At 33.6% G+C, this 24,653-nt stretch overlaps 1 protein-coding gene across 2 annotated transcripts in view; it reads left to right on the top strand.

The window, feature by feature from the left end:
- Cad99C (cadherin 99C) overlaps positions 1-24,653 on the top strand; it is a 132,713-nt gene that overhangs the window by 86,441 nt on the left and 21,619 nt on the right. For both annotated transcript variants that reach the window (XM_018453492.1, XM_018453494.1), the window contains exons 2-6: positions 1,338-1,413; positions 12,223-12,288; positions 14,352-14,533; positions 17,232-17,354; positions 21,183-21,446. In XM_018453492.1, the coding sequence (XP_018308994.1) occupies positions 1,338-1,413; positions 12,223-12,288; positions 14,352-14,533; positions 17,232-17,354; positions 21,183-21,446 (711 nt within the window). The remainder of the gene's footprint in view (positions 1-1,337; positions 1,414-12,222; positions 12,289-14,351; positions 14,534-17,231; positions 17,355-21,182; positions 21,447-24,653) is intronic.

The following is a 24,653-nucleotide window of genomic DNA, read 5'->3' as shown; positions in this document are numbered from 1 at the left end:
GGAAGGTTTCTTTTCCAAACTAAAAAAAAAATCGACACGTGCACATAAAAAGAGATTCATTACGTATCAAAATTTTGAATAGATTAGCTGGAGAACTGAATATTCGTTCAAAAAGTCGGAGTTTCTGATCGAAAACCAGAGGTAGCAATGGTGATTAGAACATATGTATAATGTGTAAATGTATGAGTGAGCTCGGATCCGTGGATTCGCTAAGCCCAAACGACTGTGGATCAGTCATTCCTGCGGAAGCTCGCACGTTTAGATGAGAAACGGTGGCAGAGTTTCATCTCGAGTGCGGGATGAGAAGAGCGCAACTCTGCTATGCGAGATTATGCGAAGCCGATAACATTGTTTTCCTTCGTTCGGCATTTTGTTCACGCTGGCACACGGCCTTATTACAAGAACGGCGCATTAGCATAAGACCTCACAGAGCCGCCCGCGCGCTATCGATCCTGCTGACTCTCGCGAAATTCTTCCGGAGTCTCCGCATGTGAAAGAGAACGCGCTCCCGATAAACGCGCTTCTGTCCATATCCTGTATGTGCCATCCCGCTAAATTTCCAATCCTGTATCCTTTCCGCTTCGATAAGCGCCCAGAAACCATGCCCCGGAATATCGGAGATTAGCATATTGCATGCCGCTCGTCCAAATAATTCAGTAAGTGTATACCGTCGCTTGTTGAAAATGTGAAATGCATGTAAGACATATTAATTTCAAAAGTCCATCTCAATTATTACACATGTATATTTAAGAAATTGTTAAGTCTGAATCGAAGTTTTGTTTTATTACTATATTTCTCTAGTTACTCCCAAAAGATTTAGAAATATCATTAACAAGAATATCTGTAATTAAGAAAAGTTTAATTTTAATTAGCAGTTCATTTCATTTCAAATGTACGTTTAAAATTAGTAGCTTATACGGCGCGTGTTTAAAGAAGTCATTTGTCATCGTCTCTGCATTAAAACGAATTGCATAATTCACGACGAAGTAACGTATGCCGCGAATAAATTCGTGACGAAAAGTTTGTCTTGTGCTTCACGATGCGCTACTAACTAAGGATTATTATCAACGATGGCAGCAAGAGCATGGCTTATGAATACAATGATCTCTCTAGCGAATAGATCTCATCAGACTGATTACGCGCGATCTCTTCGCAATTTAGCATTTTACGATCTGCTCAATATTATATGTGCATTTTAATTAAAATAGTAATAATACTGCGATTATATATTATTTTAATTAATTTTTATTAATTAATGTAATATATTATTTTAATTAATTTTTATTATATAGTATATATATATGTATAATTATTATTGTGATATTTTCTTTTTGCAGGCAAGAACAATGACCCGCTGGTTTTGGTGTTTGCTGTGCGTGATTTTACATCTCAGGAACGTCCATTCTAAAGTCGGTAAGTAATCACTGCAATCAATTGCTTATTTTTTTTACTGTTGTCGAAAACATCTTTTTAATCCTTTGCAATTTAAATTATTTTTAATAAATGAATAAAACTCAAATATTTCATTCTCAATTTTATTACTGTCAGTATTAGAATTTTATTACTGTCAGTATTAGAACCGCCAAAAGACGCTGTTTTATCTGTGCGTTTTTATCGTACAACAAATTTTTCAAGCCTATTGATTAGTTATAGAATAGAGAGATCTGAGGACTCTCTGCACACATTTGTCGTATGACAAAAACGTATAAATGAAATAGCACCCGAAAGTGACAATTTGATAATTTTCTATCCTTGTTTTTGTTTTATGAGCAGTTATTTCGGTATTATTTATACCGTCAGAATTATTCATTATATTGTTTTTTTTTTATTATATTCACATATTTTCAATATTCTGTACTGATGTAAGTATATCTAATAATACAAAATAGAAAAAGTTAAATGATTAGTCAAACTGGCATTTTTGGCGATTCTAGTAAACAGGTTGATCTAACATGAATAAAAAAATTTTTATTACTTAAGGAAATTTTATTATTCAAAGTATTTTTCCTTTGAGGAATCATTTCCTTCAAAATAATTAAGTTTACCAAAAATATAGTTTATCGATTACAATCAGATTTAATGTTTGAAAAGTTATGCAATAAATTATTTCCAAGCATTATGTCAAAAACAATAAAAGATCGCAAAGTCGCAAAGGGTTAATAACATAACTGAAAATTATTTTTAAAAATTCTGCAAAGACGTCGCTCGAAACGTTCCTTCGGTTGTTCCAAACGGAATAAAATGAAGTAACGACGCGTAAAAGTCAATCATAGTCGGACTGTGTGGCTTCCCACACGCGTAAATCTATCTCAGCTGATTGCCAATTACTTATGTCACGGTTGATGATGTAAGCTCTGTTTTATCGTTGACGCCGGGCATAAACGCGCGCGCGGATCAACGGCACGTGCGGAGGTGTGAGCTCTACCTCTATGGCTTTTATTATCGTATCGCGAAGCGATCTGCATCGCCTAAGTTACATCGATACGAATTGCGAGCATTATTCATGCTTCTCTACCGCGTCTGATTTACCGCCATTACGTAATTAAGCTTTAATCATCCGTACGTCTCGCGAGTAATCGATGCAACTCTCATTTTATGCGAGCAGGCTTCTTTTTTATTTTATGATAAAAGAAGAATATTAAATGCAAGTTTTACGGAGAAATCCACGAGAAATTGATAAACTCGGTAAGCAGGGGCGAACACGACTACATATGCAGATAGAGAGAAGATGTAGATACGTGAGAGAGAATGATGTGCAGACGGCTTAGCAGGATAAAACGTACATTCCGACGTGATAATTCGCATTGCCTGCAGACGAGAGATATAGGCGCGGTTCTCTCGGCGTTCATAAAGCGACGGTTTAACTTGGGGAGAAAAAAAAAGTGATTCATCGCAAACCGAAAGTGGCGTTTACGAGCGAATAGCAAAAAAGATAACCTGCTAATTAACGAACGTCTGCTTCCTGCATTGTCCTGTATGAAAGATTCCTGTTCGAATAATAGGTTCATTTTCTTCAACCATGCTTCTTACATCACCCGTGTAAAACGTAATGGTTACATATCCGGCCTTTAAATATTATTTTTTTTTTCAGACGTTCACATTTTACCGTTCAATCAATACGAACCAGCTGTTAACTTCCATTTTAGTTTACACGTTACAGATTGTTTTCTTTTACGTAAGACGATACACACATACAGCCTCGCGAAAATCCAGATGATACGAAACTTTTTCCAATACGTGCCCACACAGTAGAGTACAATTTTCTCTGTAATGGATTTGACGTTGAAAAAGAGGAAAAAAATTCCCGACGGAGGACCGCCTGTAACTTTTAGTATCGATTCCCACGACACCGAACTCGATTGTATATTATACCCGGGTGATTTTATAGCCAGCTTCGTTAATGGCACGCTGCCAGATTCCACGATACTTCGATTTCAACGCTATTACGTTATACGTTCATGATTTAAGCGATTATCAAAGTTTGAATAAATAAAGCGTTAAATTCATCTCAAGGACCCGTAAAAATCTATATGTAACGCCGCTTGACAAATTATATGAGATCATGAACTAAGCGAAGACGATTGTATATCGATCAATAGATCATTTAGAATCTTCAGAATAGCTGTAGGATGCGTTGTCCGCGCGCGAATGGGAAATGTAGGTCGCCATCGACACGATGTCTTTCATTCTCCTACAGTATGCACTTTCTAATGCCATGATCACTTTCTATGCGGGAAGAAATGATCGGGGTTCGCCGGTAGTGGCCCGCTGTCACGTAAGATTTACGCGGGGAGACTTTACGAGGGCTTGGCAGAGAATGTTGTGCGTGACTGGTCGGACGATGACGAATGTTCGTGTGTAAATTACACGATTTCGCAATGTGACGAATGACTATATGCGAGAACATACGATATTGGGCGAAGAGATCGTGTGAACTATATTATCTATCCAAACTTTAAGTTGATTATGTTAATCAGAACTGTTACAGATGTTTTCTCGTATGTAAATAATAAAATAAAGATATGAATAATAAGTATTGGCAAAAGATAAAATCAATTTGCCAATTAAATTTAAATGGATAAGCCATAAAAAGATCAGAGTAAAATTGGTTCTTTATTAAAATAAATGTTGATGATTAATTATTATATATTCTAATAATTATTAGCACATGTTTTTTTATAATATAAATTGCATAGAATGTGCTGTAAGACTAAAAGTGCGAAATGTGTGAATATTTCTTCAATAATAAGAGATGATTTCAAGATTAATTTGTTAAAATTAGTTATAGCCTATCTATGTTAACGGATATATGAAATGTAATACTTTTGTACGCTGATTTGTTATCCTAATTTGACGTGTAAATCGAAATACACTTGCTATATGTAATATAATTGCCACAGATTCGTTATCTGAATTAAAAAATTATTTTCTCACTCACTGATCGATGCGCAATGACGGAATTATCTATAACGTTGACTATGATAATTCAGTAACATATAAATATAACATATATATTAAAGCAGTGTTTTAAATATTCATCATTTCACTAATTATTATATTTATAATTCTTTATCTAATCCTTTTTGAATTTATTTAAATATTACTTGAAAATAATTACAAAATTTAAATAAAGGTTTTCATTTATAAGAATCTTATAAGATCCTTTGTAAGAATAAACTTTATAAATTTTCTTATAGGTCTTTTCCTTTAATTGTTATTTTTAAATCATCAAGATAAAATTTGCGAATACAAAAAATAATTATTTTTATTCAAATAAGAAACACTCACCACAAGGTTGCTCCGCCAGGGCTCGATGCTTCTCCTAAACCTCCTCCTCCTCTCAGACTGTCCGAATTGCCAGCTTCATAGTATCCGTCAAGATATTATTTTCTGAATCAGTTAAATAGATAATTTAATTAAAGAGAAACACAATATAGATTTTTATAATATAATACATTATGTATATGTATAAAATGAATAAACACAAGCTCAGCTGCCTCAGACATCACTTAAAATATTTAATTTAGAAGACATTATTTAACTTAGAAGAGAAGTTTCATAACTGTCCGGAACCGATTTGATTCTCCATGAAATATATTGTAAAACACGAAAATCTAAGAGAATTATTAACAAAAAATTAAAAAAAATTTTGTTAGTGCATGTATAAAAAAAATGTGTCTTTTAGATTTTTGTGTTTTACAACATATTTTATGGAGAATCAAATTGGTTCCAGACAGTTGTGAAACTTCCCTTGTTAGAAAAGAAAAAGAAAAATAAAATAACATAAAAGCATTTCAACATTTTTTCCTTACTTTTTATAAATAATATAATTTATTATTTTATGTAAATGTATACGAGTATAAATACACAATAAGCATCTTCTTTTAATACATTTTCATCCATAAGAAATATAGATATCATAAATGGAAAATTAAATTAAATTTTTACATTTGAAACATATTTGCACTTTTATACATGTATTACTTTCTTCTTTCATTTTTTACTATTTTTTTAAGTATTGAATCACTCGAAAATTTAATTAATTACGACACGTCGATATTAAAAATAATATATTATAATAATTCTAATAATTGTATTAATTCGTTCCTCATGATATCCATTTAATTGCATTTTCTGATCTTGTCTATGAATAGTTTAATAAAAACATCTAGACATTATTAAATTTAAAGATTAAACTTTTCTTTTGCAGAATTTATTACATTACTAGTTTTATTGCTTTTTATTAAACATATTGTAGTAGTAAAAAAATATTTTTTCTTCACTTCATATATTTCTGTAAATTTAAATTTGCTATAAATTACAAATAGTTCTCTTTATAATTACTATTCTATGTTACTACTGCGTAATAATGTCTAGATATATAAATTAATGACTAAATCGATCGATAATACGAGTATGTTAATAATAACAATCTCCATGACTTTTATATGTATATGCATTCATATACAGGGTGGGACATTTTAATCGCCCCAGGCAAATATCTCAGAAACTAAGAGAGATACAAGAAAAAATTTTATATGAAAGTTGTAGGAGGAAAGAAGGTGGAAATAACGGATTTTGAATAGGGGGCACTACCAAGGTCAGGTCAGAGTCAACATGAATGCTTTAAATGAAATCCCCAATTTTTTATTGCCTATTCTTGTAAATGTTATAGTTTCGCCGGCAATAACATTACCCAAGCCGTCGGTCGGACACCTTGGATAATGCTAATGCCAGCGGTACTGTAACATGCAAACCTTATAACTCGAAAAGTGCTTCATGAAAAAATATTTTATTATAGCGTTTTGGAAAGCTCTCGAGGTGTGCTACAAGAATATGCAATAAAAATTTGGGATTTCCATTTAAAAAATTCATGTTGACCCTGACCTGACCTTGGTAGTGTCCCCTATCCAAAACCTGTTATGTCCACCTTCTTTCTCCTAAGAAAACCTACAACTTTCATATAAAACTTTTTCTTGTATCTCTTTTAGTTTCTGAGATATTCGCCTGGGGCGATTAAAATGTTCCACCCTGTATATACAATGGATCGACAGATGGTTGCACGTGTTCCGGGATTAAATATTTATGTCCATTTGTGCTAGCCCATCCATTTCAAAGCAATGTCTGGAATGTGAAATGTTATATGTAATTGTAATATTCACAGATCCATTAGCTCAGGTTAAATAAAAAGAAAACACATTCACTGATACAGTACTCTGCTATCTGATGAACTTAAACCTCTTAGACCTCATTTATTTATTAAACAATCACGAGGTAATACTCGCGAAAACGCGATCGAGCGCAAAATTAATTATATCCAAGTATTCTCTGTCATATAAGCCATAAATACGATTCAACACGATTCGCATATCACATTCGTGCTCTGCACAAAGCGATCATTGAAAGCGATAAAGTAGATACTTTCAAATTATTGAATGATCTGATCAAACGCGACGAAACGTAATTAATTAGAATTCGAAAAATGCATTCGATTTCAAATATTCTTTTAAAAATAAATTATCGTTCGATAAGAAAATCATGACGAAACAATAATTAATTAGAATTTAGATTTTTTTTTCACTTTGATCCTCATCTATAAATCATATAAGACACATACAGACGAATTATCATTTACGAGTTGCGTGAGTTCGAAAGTTACTCACAATCAGTCGCAAAGGTAAATAATTTAATGAGTAATAGAGAATAAAATATCATTTTAATATCTCTATAGTATTTATCTAATACTTATCGCGTCACATTTCGAGACATAATACAATATTAACGACCATACACGGAACGACTAGCAGAGGTACCTTTTGATGGGGTTGTCGATACAGGAATGATAGTGCGGTGACCTTTCCATTAGCTATCGGCGCGGCGTACACGACACTTGAATGTGTGACGAAAACAATACTGCGCGCTGCATACCAACCGTCTCTCATTACTAGTAATACTTTATTCACTTTAAATATGGTAAGTTATTAACGTATACTGAATATTTTGTCTTTTATATTTTGATGAACAGATTATTATTATCGCATGCTTTGCACTTCATTTTAGAAATTTATTACTTTGCTTTATGAATAGCATCGCTTAGAATAATTATAACATTCAATTGAGAGTTTTAGAATAAAAGTATTATATAACTTTATTATGTGTCTCGATTCTAAAAACACGTAGCTTTATTAATAAAATGTGTAATATAAATATATAATAGTATTTTAGACTAAATATATTATAATTTTATTATGTCTCACAATCAAGAGCAATGTCTTAGATTCTAAAAATACGTAATTTCATTAATAAAATGTGTAATAAAATATAAGTGTGTAATAACAAATTTTATACAAATGCATTTTTAATCCTTTTTTAAAAATTAGAATTAATTAATTACTCAATTTCAAAGACATTAAATCGGTTGTGTAATTAGAATAATAAAACTTATCCTCGTATTAATTATAAAATTATTAAAAAAATTATATGTTACCATTATATTATATCTTTTACTTGTAAATTTTTAATATTAAAAATTAATACAATTGCAAAATTACATTTCTAAAATAGACGTCAAAATTGAAATATCATTTATTAATGCACATTAAATAAATATCTAAGCTTATTATACAACCAATGTATCAAATTACTTTTAATTGTAAATCAATTAATAACGAATAATTATTTCCAACAGTAACAAATAATTAAATAAATTATGAAATTCTTACCTAGCAATTTCATCGTCATCCTATAGGTATTTCCCTGGCTTTCTAGTGTTTGCTGGTTTTTTGTGGCATTTATATCTGAAAAAGATATTGAACATGCATTAATTACTAGAATATAACAATCGTGTAGCACGATATCCTTTTATAAGTTTAATATGCAAACTATACTTTGAATTATTTTTAATTATAAATAATTTTTAATAAATAAATATTTGCACCAGTAATAAATAATTAAGTAAATTATAAAATGTATACCTAGTAGTTTCATTGCCATCCTATTTTTTCCTGGCCTTCTCGTTCTCTCTGTTGTGTTATTCTCTGTTGTTGATTCTTCGTAACACTCACATCTGAAAGACATTAAGCGTGCATTAATTACTATAATAGAATACAACGATCTCTCGTGTAGCACGATATTCTTTTATGATATCCTTTATGTTAATTACATGTGACGTGCACTTCATAACAACAATAAAAAAAGGACGAAATTACATATATCCACGACGTTTCGTAAATGAAATATGAATACAACGAATAATTCCATTTTCTTTTTATGGCGGTTATTCTTTTGTATTTATTACGATGTAAGTTAAGATATGAAACTTGGAATTACATACAGACCCGTGGTACTTGTAATATCTGAAATATGATCGTCGATCGTTTGTCGTTCGCGCGATGGATATTTTGGTCGAACAAATCTCGCAAAATACGCATCTAACGGATCGTCGATGTACGAACGCCAAATGTATGTTAGGGTTCGTCCAGACTATCGAGCTTTATTGTTTTTTGTCGAGCCGCGTAATGTTTACCGAAATGTTCGCGGTTCGACTCGATAATCTGGATACATAATCTTACACGCTAGTTAACTATCGTAAGTAAGTACAAAGAAGGTAATACGAGATTGATACAAGTTTCGCTTACCAAAGAGTCACGACGTCACTCGTTCCGCAACTGATCCACCCCGCACCCATCCAAGCCGCTTTCTGTGACTGATACGTGATACAACGGCATTAGACATGGCGTCATGACGTCATTCGCGCGGGCACTTTGCGCGCCAAAATCGCGTCGCGCGCGACACTACGCGGTTTGCTCCTAACTTCGCGTTCATGCATTTTCCGTATTTTGGACAACGAATAATTCACTTTCCACGCGGCAGTTATTACTTTACAACACAAGTTAAATATAAAACTTGAAATTTTTTTTACAGATAGAAATTCGCGATAGTACTTATAATATATAGAAATTAATGTGTTCGCACGATGGATTTTTCGGCCAAACAAATCCCGTGAAATACTCATCTAACGGATCATCAATATAAGTACGTCAAATTTATGTTACGTATTAATTATCTATTCTAAAGGCCATGGCACATAAAAATACTTCAGCAGTAATAAGATTCTTATTGTTTAAGCAGTAAGGAAATCAACGTGCTGGATTCGCTCTTACTTACGTTATGGTTATGGTCTTACAGTCTGTACTGTGATTGATCGCTTATTGCTTAAGTTCTACGTCTTAATTTTTTCTATGTGCCATGGTCTTAAGAATAAGGTATCTACAAGGAAAATAAGACGGATTGATACAAATTTCGCTTACCAAAATGAGTTACTCACCGCGATGTCACTCGTTCCGCAACCGATTCGTTCCTGACTACAAATGAAGCGTAATTAAGGTAGATGACGCCGCGCAGTAACATCAGATGCGCGGTCAATTTAAAAAATAACGCGGCGATGCTTCTGCTCCTAATTTTGCGTTCGTGCATCTTTTAAATTTTGGACAATGCAAGTAGTGTACACAATATTTTTTTCTATAATTAGATAAATTTACATCGAATATTCTATTGCTTTTATTTAAAATTAATTTCGATGTTCTATTATTTCATACTTAAAGCTTTATTGTGTGGACCCGTCAAAATATCATTTAATTGAACGTATTGAAAGTGACTAATAGTGATTATTAAATTATAATTCTGCATTTTGATTCGACGTCAACAATATGGAGGCTTAATTTTATATCTTTGATTTATTAAAATTTCATAATTTTATTTTTCTTTTAAAATCTAAAAAATATGTAAAATGTTATAAGGTTACTTCCATAATTTTTGTCTATTAATTCGAAAGTTTCTCAAAAATGTTAGATTTATTAGAACTCTTTTTCACGCACATAAAGAAAATTATTAAATAACTAATCATCTAAAATTTTATTTTAGATTTTTAGAAAATGATTTTAAAGAAGAGACTATGATCAAAAAGTAGAAAAGTTCTGATAAGATTAAAATAATAATAACATGAAATAAACGGCATTAAGTTGCAACGCGTATACGACGTAATAAGAAATATTAATTTGTTTTCGATTCTAATAATTCATCTCTTAAAGAAATTGTTGATGTCGTAATGTTGTTCTTTCGTTTAGCTTAACTACCGTAACAAGGATAATTAAGTCAGGAAAGAGCGCGAGGCGCGTTGTAAAACGTAGGACTATCATGTTATGCCGCAAATCATTTTGCATCGTATAATGAACCCACGTATGCATCGGTAATGGCGTGTCAGTAATTAGAATCTCGTGTTCGTTAACGTGCAATCCGATTAATTTATCCGGTTTGCAAGACCTCGCGACAAAAATCAATCGTCGACCGGTCCCTTTCGTAACACAGCTGACGTACTTCGAGGAATCTTCCTTCCTGATGAGAGCATTTTGCGCGTCACGTTTCCGGCCATGCCGATTTCTCGCACCTGTCTGAGAGAGCGCGGGCGTGTTGGTAAGCTCTGAGAATTAATGACGTGCGGAAATTGCGCATCAGTTGCGTGCTGATCCCGATAGGGTGTCATAATTGTAAGCATATGGACGGGAAGTAAATTTATCTGTAAGTTCATCTGCAAGTCTACGAAATTTTAACCCTTCGTCTGCAATCTGGATCTTTTTTTTATACAAGCAAAATTTTACTCTTAAATTTCTTTGAAATAAAATTCCTCTGAAATAAGAAAATATTCCCTTAAAATATCTCATTAAAAAAACTATTTATAATAATGTAATAGAGATGTTGAAAGTAACCTTAACTTCTGCCACATTTTTAAAAGAACAGTAAAAAACAGATTGCAGGCAAAGTGAGTAAAAATATAACAGCAAACGGAGAGTTGAATCTCTATCTTGTCAAATTAAGTATTGTATTAAAATTTTACATAATTAAGATACTGGAATATTTAAGACCGTCTATCTTCTATTTGCACCTGCGAGGAAAGTCGGGTTTTGCTTGTACGAACGACAATCAATTGCTTCACGCCTTTTTATCGCTTTTACAATTAGTTTTAGCAGCACGCAAACGAAATTAGAGCATTCTGTTCATACACGCCACGAAAAACGATATAGCATTCCTATCGTAGAAATATGTATGGCCGTAACGTTCGCTTTATTACTCGACTGATTGCTCTTACTAGTTGAATGCTTCAAAGTCCGTGAAAAAGCGTTTATATATTTGCTATTCAGATAATCACACGAGTAATTATAAATAATAGATGTCATTACTATCTTTGAATAGCTATTAGGTCATCGTGTTTCAGTCTCCACACCACATACACATACGAGTATACATTTTTTAAATTCGTAGATATCATATTTTTTATTACATATATTATAAGTACGAAATAAATCTGTTTTTGAATCGTTATAAAATAAAATATTAATGTCGCACACATATTATAATAAAAATGTAATAAGCAATAATAAACGATCAAGTCTTTTAGAGATCGTTTATGAAACGGTATTTTATATATTATAATATAATACGAGAATAATAATTTTACATAAAATTACAAGATATTAAAATATTGTTTTTTTTTATTAAGATTATTTAAAATTAATTAATTAAATAAAATTTTTCTTTAGCAAATATAAAATGAATAAAGTCTAACGTTCAGTTTATATACATTTTAATTTAAACATCGTATATAATATAGAAAAATTAAATCTAACATTAATTTTTCTGTAATTTTTAGATGTTTTACATTTCCAGGTTTGTGCGAGGTGGAAGGAGGACAATCGAACATCATCCTCGATATTGAAGAAAGCAGAGGAAATGGTAAGTGCGACATGTTAATACAATTATTTTAGTGTATCGTTTACTAAATATTTTTATTAATTAAATCTACATTACATTCTTTTTTGAAAGCGTTGATTTTTAGAAAAGCTTGCAAATTTAATGACTTACAATTGAGAAACAGAAGTCATTAAATCACAAATATATTTCTCTGATTTCTCTATTTCTTATGTAAAATAAAATAATAAAATATACATTTCTATATTTGGAGTCAACGTCTGTTATGTTTCTAGTGTGTCATTATATTTTTCCACATCGCAAACTGATTTTGTTTGTCACAAGTTTATTCGATCTCAGGTTTGGCTGTACACATTGCATTGGTTGTATTGTAGATACATTTTCGATAAATTTTCGTGTTTACGTTCAAAAATAGATCATTCCTCGAGATTTGATTTCAAAATCGTGAATGTCACAATTCCGTTATTTCATTACGCGGAAATTACGTTTAGCGGATGATCGGTTGACTGACAATTATCGAAATCAAGCCAAATCAACTTCTAATATTCTTGAGAAACTCATCTTGCACGTTCCGAAAATCTAAAAGACTACCTCACTTTTTTCGATCTCCACCGTATGCATAATGCACGATGATTTTATCGGCGAAAGACTATTTTGACGAGAAGTAATTTCGTTATTATATCCGAAACGAATGAATAAATTTACTCTACCGCGCATAATGCATTAAAATGATTGTCATTCCATATAAAAAAAGACTAGAGGGAATAAAGATGAATTGTATTTAATCTTTATCCGCGTCACTCAGATTTATTACACCCATATTAGTTAATTTAAATTGTTCCTTAATCTTTATAGAACAGGAAAGCCATTTTAATGAAACAGTGTTATATTTTAAGACAAGAAATACAATGAAATAATGAATTATAATAAATCTTATATATATATATATGGGACGTTTCACGTCAACGGGGACAAGAGTCCGGGCAAAATTTGTGAAGTCGAAATAAGACGTTCGAGGGCTTAAAATTTTCGTTTTTATATGTGATTTAAGGAAAAACATGGCGTTTTTTAGAATTCAAAGCGGCTGCTCCAATATGGCGATTAGAATAAATAAAAAACTTATCGAATGTATTATTTCGATTTCACGAATTTTGCCCAGACACTTGTCCCCGTTGACATGGAACGTCCCATATATATATATATATATACACACACACACACACACACACACACACACACACGCACACACACATATATATATACACTCAAGAAAAAGAGATTTTTTAAATAAATTTAATCTTTCTCTAAAGGTTAAAAGCAATTTGAGATTGCTTTCAATGTTTTTTTATACATTATATGTAAATAAAAATAAGATGCGAAAACCTTATGAATGGATTAAAATTAAAATTGAGAAATGTGAATTTAATTTAATAGGAAAATCTCCAAGACTCGAAATTGTATAAAAAGCGATGTTAAATTTATTTTCAAAGACGATATCTGACAGTACAGTAATAGAAATCTTAATTAGTTTCTCGGTTAAAGAAAAGTAATTACATTGATAAAGAATGATGACTTAAATTAGAGAAAAGAAATATTTGAGATGTAGTCTCGAGAATAGTCAATACGTTGCAATTAAATTGTATTGGATTTCATTAATGAGATGTTGCCTGAGATCAACATCAGCTCGCTAAGATAGCATTCATTATACAGAATGAAGATGGGTTGATCTTCGCTTGAGAGAGGAAGTCATATTATACAAGTAATAAAACAATTTCCTCGAAATGACTATTCATATTATCATCATTAGATTATGTTTCATGATACTGGCAATTAGTAGTTTTTTTGTATTTTTCAATACATTAATTACAAATATTAATCTCGATTTCTTTGATAATTATATTTTATTAGATATTTATTAGAAGTGATTCTTCGTTTGATATCTGAAACAAACGGCCGAGAATATATACCACCCTGCTGGAGTTTCGTATATATTTCCAGTTTATTGAAAATTTCATTTACGCTGTCCCAGATATGAGATAAATCGATGTGCACGACGGTAATCGTCTTCATTGGCTATCCCTTTTCAGCGATCGATCAGAAGACTGTGCCGGAAGAGCTTCCGGTGTCCGGCGATCCTTATAACGAGACTATGCTGGAGCTCCTCTTTCCTGGAAAAGAGATCCCTCTTTTTAAATTGAACGGCAAAAAACTTCAGCTTCTCAAGCCATTGGACAGAGACGACGAAAATCTCTCACATGTGGTTTTTCAGGTAAGAAATTTTATCTCGCAATAATTATAAGAACCTGCCTGTTTTATTTAATTTCTAAAAAAAGATTCTCTGTAATGGACTAATGTTGCGGTTTCGTAAGGCTAAAAAAAGTGGAACAGATGTATCTACATTAAAAAGTTGGATGCATTATTATAACGGTAGCGCTACATTCTCTCTATATATTTCTTCTTAGACTCCTTCAAAGATTGAGATCACTTGTAGCCTAGATTTAATGTGCTTTCTCACACTTATATTTATACACATTAATTTATAAGCGCGCACAAAACGACATTTATTATGATATAAATATATTTTTTACTATAATTTTTTACTAATATTTTTTTAAATAATGTCTTTTATTAATATATTTGCGTACACGAGATTGCTTTTAAATTTACATTTAAGAAACTGGAAGAATGCGTTATGCAAATGCGTATGCTGAAAGTTTAGATAAAAATTTACAGCACATGCAACTATCAGTTCATGTGCACATCTTCTTCCTTATTCGTCCATCCGAGAAAGTTTACGAGCAACGCATCGACGCAACGTAAATTATGGAATATCATTTAACCGCTTTCTAACGATAAAGTCACCTGGGGACCACTGCGAAACAAATTGCCACATTGAAAATCATTGACAACGGGAATTTCCGATAATAAATAACGAAGATGTGCGGAGAGAAACTTGTTACGCGCGGAAACTTCAGCCTCCTGCGCCTGATTTGCACTCTCTGATTATTATTCTTTGCGACAACTTGTCAACAGCCTTCGTTTCTCTATTCATTTTTGTTCGGTCGGAATTTTCACCGTCCTCAATATCGTCGATTAGATATCGCAAAAGAATGTAATGATGGAAATATGGGGTAAATGGAATACTCCCATTATTGAAACTTTAAAAAACGAAGGAATATAACAAAGGATAATATGTAATAACGATGAAAATAATGCAAAGGGCAAGGCAACTCATACAGAAACAGATGTATCATTATTATCCTTCTCAATTCTACTACAAATGTTAAAAGACAAGTGAATAATAGGTTTCACTTCGAGTCAATATTTCTTATAATCTTTACGATTGCAATAAAAAATTGTATTCTTTGGTTTCTTTCAAGTGAATTTTTTCTTTTTATACTGATCATTAAACGTCTAAACGTCTAGTCTAATTCATCTCGCGAGCACCTAACGCTTTTAAGACGACGCCGTTGTCTATCTACGCAAAAAACTTCCTCCGTTTCTACGAAGAGGATCTCTTGTCTCCTGTAAAATGTTTCATTATTTTTTTCACCGTCAACGAGTTGCAAACTTACTGCGAAAGCGGAAGCTAGCAGTTTGTCAAGAACACTCGCGAAGAAAGTTACAAAATCCAATGGCTTCCTGCATCAGTTGTTAAATCGCACGTTAATAGATACAATTTTATTTTTACAAAATTATGAGAAGTATGATACTTTATTTTTAAAGAATCTAAATTAATTTTTACGGGGAACATCTTTTCCTATAAATAATACATCAGCTATAAAAATATTTTTTAATAAAAAAACAGTTAATTTCTTCTTAAAATGGAATTAAATTCTATTAAATTATATATATATTTTTTTTAATTTGTTAGCCTATACATTTCTTAAATACATTTATCAAATAATGTTTGAAATTTTTTTTTACATAAATTACATGAAATTGATTTGCTCGCTCATTATTGCGCTCGCGGTTCAAGAAGAAGTTTTCTCTGTTGATTCGTTCAGCATCCGCGAAACTGTATAAACACATTGTGTCTTATGACACTATCATGTGAGGAATGTGAAAGGTCTGGAGTACCGCATCGAACACTTCAAGAGCTCGTACTGATCAAATGAGTAGATCAGATCTGAGAAATGCAGATAGAGATGTAGAGATAAGTTCGATTCAAACAGAAATGCGGAACATTTCGATTAATTTACAGAAACCTACATGGACGAGTAATTAAATCGATCGAAATAAATTAATCTGAGTGAAACCAATTAATTATTACTTCACTCAGCCGAAGGATGCCGGTCGCTTCAGAGACAACTTTTTACACGTTACTTTTAATTGAATATTTGCGTAATATCTTTAATAGTAAACGATGTCCAGTTTGTAATTTGTAAAAATTTTATAGTCATACAATAATCATATTACCTTGTTACAACATGTTTTATCGTAATTACAACATATGATCGTTCTGAATTTCCCTAATTTGTAAATAGTAATGATTTGGAGTAATTTTATTCACAATCTCATTCCTTTTACAGTTCTGAATTAAAATTCTTTAAAAAAATAAAACTAATAAGACTTTAGCGGGTCCCAAGGAAACATATATTCTTTTAGCGTAATATTATATGTATAATAAAATATGTGTATAGATATATATATATTTCCTGTTAAGGATTTGATTTATTAATATCATTTATAAATTCTTTATATATAAATATCCCTTATTAAAATCCTTTTTATGAAGTTTTCCTTCAGTGACAGTTAAGCAGTATTTAACAGTAAAACAAGCGATCAATGCTAAATTTTCATGTTCATTGGCTACGTTTACACCGTGCATTTAGGCCGCGACCTGTACAATAGATGTCCTTATTTATCCTGTAGGTTAAATAAGGACATCTGTTGTATAGGTCGTGGCCTAAATGCACGGTATAAACGTAGCCACTGTCCGATATAAATACTTATTTGTTTTTTAGTTGAGCTGCACGGTGAAGTTGACCAACAAAAAGCGGAATATCCCGATGATAGTGAGAGTGTCCGACGTCAACGATAATGCGCCAAAATTCATTAACACGCCCTATGAGACCACTGTGCCGGAGGTAAGAGCTTCATTCCCTCAAAGGAAGCTTTAGTTTTCATTTTCATCTCGTAATCAAATATGCAACTGTAAAATACCGCTCGATCATCCTTCAACTCACGTAATTAACTTCAATCGATAGTCCTTCTGTTGACAATTAATTCCTCACGCTTGCAGTAAAATGGATGAGGCTGCCAGGGTGGGTGAAAATGCGTTTTATATTAAGAAAATAATAAAACATCAAGCGTGAAAATGCGAGCATAACACGGTAATTCACGGTATGCTCCGCGCTACAGTAAATTTATGTCTATAATGAGTTGCGCTACGACGCATATACGGTATGCACGCGCAGTTGGAAATTTATACTTATAATGGGCTGCGTGTTGTATAATTATGCGTCTAAATATGATGGAGAGATAAGAGACTGTAGTTAACGCTGTGCAAAAGTTCGATAATTATATTCCGGTGAGATGAACGGTAATTGAACGGTGCAGGAAATAATGACAAATATTCCTATTGGAATTATTACGAGACTTCGTCGAAAAATAATAGCGTTCACGACAAGAAGTTAAAGTTCCTATGCATCACGAATGTCATCGATTCTTCGAATATCCGGTTCTTTGAACGAGCGTAGCATCGGCGTTGTGTCGCGACTTTCATCGAGGCGGACGTTTTCCATGCGTGACGGAATTTTTACAGAAATTAAAAGTGTGTCGAATGCTAGTCATCGACGCGAGTGTGGACGCTTTATTATCCCACTCTATCGTCGAGTCAGCGTGCGTCTTCGAAGAAAGTAGATTCGTCACGTCGCTAAGTGGATGGGAACTATTCCGAACATTGACCGACGTTGATGGGCGATCAGGGCCACGATCACCGCGACAATCTTTTCCCTCTTTCGCATCTGTGATCCGTTATGCCGAGAATGACATGCGCGTTGGGTATTTCTCCCGGGATCTAAAAGGTATTGAATAGATCTAAAAGCATAATTGAATGCGAGGGAAATAAATCGTTCTAAGTTTTCCAAAAATTAAATCTTCGTATGGCCTTTTAATTCCCCATTTCGATCTTCTTTTATTCAGTTAAATAAAATATAGATCATCAAAATGTAAATCGTTAGGATTCAGGCTGCATTGAGACGATTCTGCAAAGATAATCCTAACTGGCTCTGGATTATTATCTAATTAACGGAGCTTTTGTATTAGTTAAATTCTTACCGTGGAAACTGGCGAAATAGATGCTCGCTGGGAGCGCAACCTTTGCTCTACCTGCCGTGCATAATTGCAGAATCGCGGGAGTTTCTCTAAGAGATCGAAATCAAGATCGTCGGTTCGCGCTTGAGTTAATTAATCCGCAGAGCAACCGGTACTGTCGCGAGAACAAGCGGTGATAACTGCTCTCGGGATAACAAAATGATTGCGAACACCGGAAATGGTCCACCTTCACTTTCTTACCTCCGCTCATTTAGCGCCATTAAAAAGCTGGAAATTAACTGCGTTGTTAAGTAAATGAGGGGCGATGACTTCCTCGCCATCGCTAACGACCAGGATTATTCTGCTTGAATTGTTTCCGTGGGAACATCATTTAGTCGGCTTATTCTTAATCCTGAAGACATGTTAATTAACTCTCTTCACTATTTCTCAAGTATCGTATGAATATATACCATTCGCTGCCATCATTCTTACGTTACATTTACTACAGTTGAAGTTAAAGATGTCGAGTCATTTTTTTTAAAACCTGTATTGTAAGAGAAAGCCGATTTTATTGTTACGCTTATTATGAAGTACGGGATTCGTATCCATTTTACATAGCCGGTTTCTATAAGTACACTGAAAAAAAGATTAACTGCTGCAGCAAATTAGATGGTAAAATATGGCATAACATTTTTAATTCAATTCAATTCAATTCTTTATTGCAATGCATGCATACACATATATAAAGCAAATGGCATGGCATCAGCAAGGTTACTGTTACAAGCCAGCCAGTAGCTAGATTATTACAGGTAAGTTTTGAGATAACAGAAATGACGAAACGTAATAATTTTGCACACTACACAAAGCATTAGCAATCATATCGTAGCAATAACATAACAATAGAATAATTCATACAAAATTAATATTAAACAACAATATTTGCATGACATTACAGTTATAAGAAACTAAACAATGTGCATAGCATAATCATAAGATAAAGGTACAGGCTCGAATCATTTATATTCTGAGTCGTCAAGATTGCAAAAGAGTATCACACTTACGATTATTCTTAAACCTGAGATAATGCATGCAGAAATCACATTCGCGTGGATATCGTAATTGGTTGCAGCAGTCAATTTTTGGTTGCGTTAGCCTATCGGAATCTTATACTGACATTGCAGATAGGCTAACGCAACCAAAAATTGGCTGCTGCAGCCAATTAAAAATGTTATGCCATATTTTACCATCTAATTTGCTGCAGTAGCCAATCTTTTTTTTCAGTGTAGTAGTCTTTAAAATAGAGTTCTGTTATTCTACCTTATAACGGAACTCTACTTCAAAACAGACACGCTGATCGAGCGCAGTATTTTGAAGGAGGTTCCTGATCCCGTTAGATAAGTTGAGGTGCAGCGAATATTGACGTGAAGCAACGAGGAGGAGCTGATCGCGGTGAACGAGAATATACGTTCCGGTCGCGCCGCACAGTAGTCGCCGACTTATCTCCACGGATTAAGCGGAAACGCACGCTGCTTTCGTCGGTGCAAAAAGCCTTTGAATTATTTTCGCGTAATCCCCAACGAGGTCTCGCCCTCGTACTCGGTAGATCCTCTCGCGCACGCAGGTTGTTCGCGCATCCCGCGCGAACAACCTGCTTAGCCTGTTCCAACTCGGTGTATTCCCGGTCGAATTATTAATCCTCGACGACCGGACTCGTGTCTGACCCCGTCGGCCTTCAATTAACTAGCATCCCTCTAAAACCGCGTAAAACGTGCCGCATAAATTTAATCCCGTTCGATTCCAAGGAATATATATCGTCCTGCGATTTCTCAGCGCAGCTGGAGGTGCGGAAGGAAAGTCGTGATTTCCACTTTGCCTTGGTGCATTTCCTCCTTAGCGAAAGATGAATTATTATGCTGCCTCTAATTCGTAAATCGCAAAACGTAGTTCGTAAACGCAGACGCAAAATGAAAAAAAGATTTTGCGAATAACGACCTATATAAACTGAACTGAACGGTGACGTTAACTTCTATGCTGCGGCGACTGAGTTGACCAATGACAGAGTAAAAAAAATAGCAGAAATGAATTTTATATTAACAAAGGCTTTTCCTTCTTAAATAAATTTTCATAATACGGAAAATATCAGACATATAAGTTTCTTTAATCTAACTTAAATTAAAATATAACCGCTTTAAAATGTCAACGCTGTCGCTGTTCAATTCAATGCGTGCGGTTGGTTTGTATTTGCGTGTATCTTCCATGCGGTGTTATTTTCTGCGTCTGTGTTTGTGAATTACGTTTTGCAATTTGCGAATTGCGTAGAGGCAGCTTTATATTGAAAATATACCTATACCGTGGTGGCACCAGTTATCGACGGGTATCCGGTTATTGACACGAGATGTCAGAATTAGTGAAAATTAAGAGATGTGCTTAAATACCTTTTTATATTATTTTATCACGAAACTTAAGCACATCTCTTAATTTTCATTAATTCTGACATCTCGTGTGAATAACCGGATAACCCTGGGGTAACCCGTCGATAACTGGTGCCACCACGGTATTACATCAAATATATATACACATATATATGTATAATATATACATATATATATTATATGAAAAATAATCTACATACTGCTAATTGTACGTTGTTTCGTTCGCAGCTCACTCCGGTTGGTTCGACGATCTTCAAGAACGTCGACGCAAAGGATGCCGACGCCGGTGTCAATGGTATCGTCGAGTACTCGATTGCACCTGGCGACGGCAGTAGAATTGGTAGCAACGAGGGTGTTGGACGCAACAGGATCACCACCGTCGACGGATACGGCTATTTCAGCATCAACCTGCCGCACCAGGGACAGGTCACAGTCAATCGAACACTCGACTATGAAAGGACTCAGCGTTATCTCGTCACCATCTTGGCATCGGTGAGTTTCGATCTTGTGCTAATCAAGTAATCACGTTAATTGATCGCAGCTGTCGGAATTGTGAATGAGTTCGAGATCAATGATACTGACGTAAGAGCTGAGATAAAAATGTAGATCTATCAAGATTTAATTAACGCAACGGTTAATTAAGGGTTTGCAAGAGAAATACGATCAGCTGATTCCTAAATGAGAATGTCATCTGACGTAAAATAAAACAGTAGAAAATTGAAAGATTGTCTCGGAACAAAAGGCTTTACATAAAAAAATAATGTTATAATTTATTAAAATTAATTATAATTTATCTTTATTAAATAAATACTTTCTTTTGAGAACAAAGAAAACTTTGTTTTATCTATAAAAAATATTCTAGTCTATCAATCTAATTATTTACGTATTTTGCAATTTTTTAATACTTGTTGGCCATGTTGTTGTACATGGAAAGAATGGTTTTGCTTAAGTATTCAAAAATTAGCTGAATACAGATCTGAAAATAATTTTATTTGGATATTATTAGAATAATTAATATATAGGACTCTCCTATGAAACTGGTTGTTAAATGTTTCCCAGCTTTATCATTAACGTTTAAAAAAATGTTCTACATAATTATTTTAATAGTTCAACAAAATTATTTTCAGGTTTGTAGCTAAATTTTTAGAAAACTTACTTTAGCAAAACCGTTCTTCCTGTGTATATATACCGTTGCAATACCTGTCGTAGAGTATGATAATCGAGCATAATGAGCTCGGCCAACGATACGTACGATTGCGCTACGCGACATCAAGCTGAAAACCTGTATGACAGCAGCAGAAAATTCTTGTACAAATAACGAGGAAGTAACGGTAATCATTTAACGATTTACATGCCTAGTAAATTGTTGCGTCGTCTTTTAAGATAGATCAGATTTGATTTGACAAAGATTGGCGCAATGGACGAAATGATAATTTTACGCGAATAACAATCTACTTTGATAACAAAATTATTATTGTAATTTATTTAATTAAATTAGTAAATTAAATTTACTAATTTTTTGTAAGAATTAATTTTACGAAGAAAGAATCTTACGAACCTGTTATACGATATTACAATTTAATAATTCTGTCTAGAAGAGAAATCTTTCTACTGCAAATTGATCTGTAGATAAGACAGAGTTCTTTGACATATTGTTCAAGAACTTCGATGTATACATATATATTGTCATCTACGTGGTATTTACGTTACATAACGTTCATACACCTGTTGCGAGCGATTCTCGAGGTTGTGTTGCTTTTATTCGGTCGTTACTAACGTTCATAGCTAGAACGCACATATAATAAGCATTCTGCAACGACGATCTGGAGCATTTTTAGCGTCGTAGTTGAAGTCTTTAGTTCGCGAGGATCGATTTTGCATCAATCGTCTTCCTGCATTTGCGATCGAATATGCAATTGAATATGCGCGTCTGATGCTAGTGTAAGTTAATCGGTTTATAAATGCGAGTGTTTCCTTAATTTAATACGCCACGGATGAGTACGAAGCGAATCGACGAGACGTGGGATGGTCAATGGTCAGGTCGCGTGGGTCGAGGGATGAGGACAGAACAAGAGGCTGACCGATGAGTCACAACGCTGACTACCCGCGCGACGGTTGAAAAACCATATTTGCATTAGCATATCGCGCTTCTCCTTTACGCAACTTCCTTTGAGTGTTGTTAGTCTGGATCTCGAGAGCTCTCTCAACTCGAAATGCAATTGGAACGCACCTTTCTGCACGATACTTCTTCACACGAATTCCTTTTTTACCCTTTCCGGGTTGAGTTTGTCTTAAAGTACAAGGTGTCATCCAAGAAAGTATCAAATTAGCAACAATTTAGCGATATATTATTTAATTAAACCATGATTCCTTTCCCAGAAAAATATAAAATGTTTTTATGTCGCATTTTTATTTATATTTCTTTTTAATCTTTAATATTAAAAAAATTTACTCCTTTATAATCTTCAATATTAAAAACATTCGTGTGTTTATTTATACATTGAAAAAGTGACCTGATTGAACCAACAAAAAGGCTCAATAAGAATGGTATTTTGAAGAAATCAAACAGAATTTCTGATCAACTAGAAATTCTGTTTAGTCTCATCTTGTTGGGTCTTTTTGTTGTGGTTTAATTAGAATTTTTTTTCTCAGTACAAGATTTTGAATTGACTCATTTTGTCTGGGATCGATTAAAGAGAATTATGTAGGACGCTCAAATTGGTTGCTAAAACTTTTTGCAACATTGCTCTTCATGCTTGAGATTCCTACGTAATTATTTTGATGGTCCAACAAAATTATTTTCAGGTCTGTATGTAACTAAATTTTTAGATATTTCAGCAAAACCATTCTTTTCGTGTCATCATCACGCTTCTATATATATACGCAGTACAATTTCAGCTATCCTGATTGCTCATTTACGAGAAATAAGGTCGATGAATACTACATATGGGAAGCGACATACATTACAGCAATATTCCTGAATTCCTCCATTTGTATTATCCCACTGAGGGATACTTCAGCGGTAATTCACACGCGAACGTATCGCAATAATTCTAAAGAGGACTTCAAGCATTCGCGCGCGCGTGCATAATTATATGCGTGACGCGACGAACGCGCGTGCAACATACACGCTTCGTTACGTGCACACGATCCTCGTACGAAACATGTCCCGCGTGCTCTGTCGCAGATTAGAAACTGATATACGTACAGGCCTACAGGCGTGCATTCGCTAAACGGTATTACAACCCGATGGCACTGGCACCACGCTGACCAGGTAGATACGTGTTCGATCTTTTTCATGTCTAATGATTTTAATGGTACTAATCGATTCTGCGGTTTCGCACAAGTGCGCAAACAGCGCACGACAGACTAGTCGTTAATTACAGTTACGCGCTCGGCTTAGATAATCCATGTCTAAATAATTAATTACTTCTATCAATCGCGTATTTAGAAGCATGCTGTATAGAGGTATATCAAATGTATACAAAAAGCTGCGTGAATATTGCAGATAAACAAGGAAAATGTGCGGCTTATGAAGTTTTATGAGTTGTTTTAGGTTTTGTCACTTCTTTTTCCATCTCTACAAAATTATTACTGACTTAAAATTAAGCTTTTCCTGGTAGAAATGTCGAGATAAAAGTCACTAAGTTATAAATATTTATTCTCATAAATTAAAAGACAAAAATAAATAACAGTACC

This window comes from Mycetomoellerius zeteki, unplaced genomic scaffold (assembly GCF_001594055.1).
Source record: "Mycetomoellerius zeteki isolate Tzet28-1 unplaced genomic scaffold, Tzet1.0 scaffold389, whole genome shotgun sequence".
Taxonomy (NCBI): Eukaryota; Metazoa; Arthropoda; class Insecta; order Hymenoptera; family Formicidae; genus Mycetomoellerius; species Mycetomoellerius zeteki.
The sequence above is the reverse complement of the archived record's forward strand: the minus strand, read 5'-3'. Positions and strand labels throughout refer to the sequence as shown.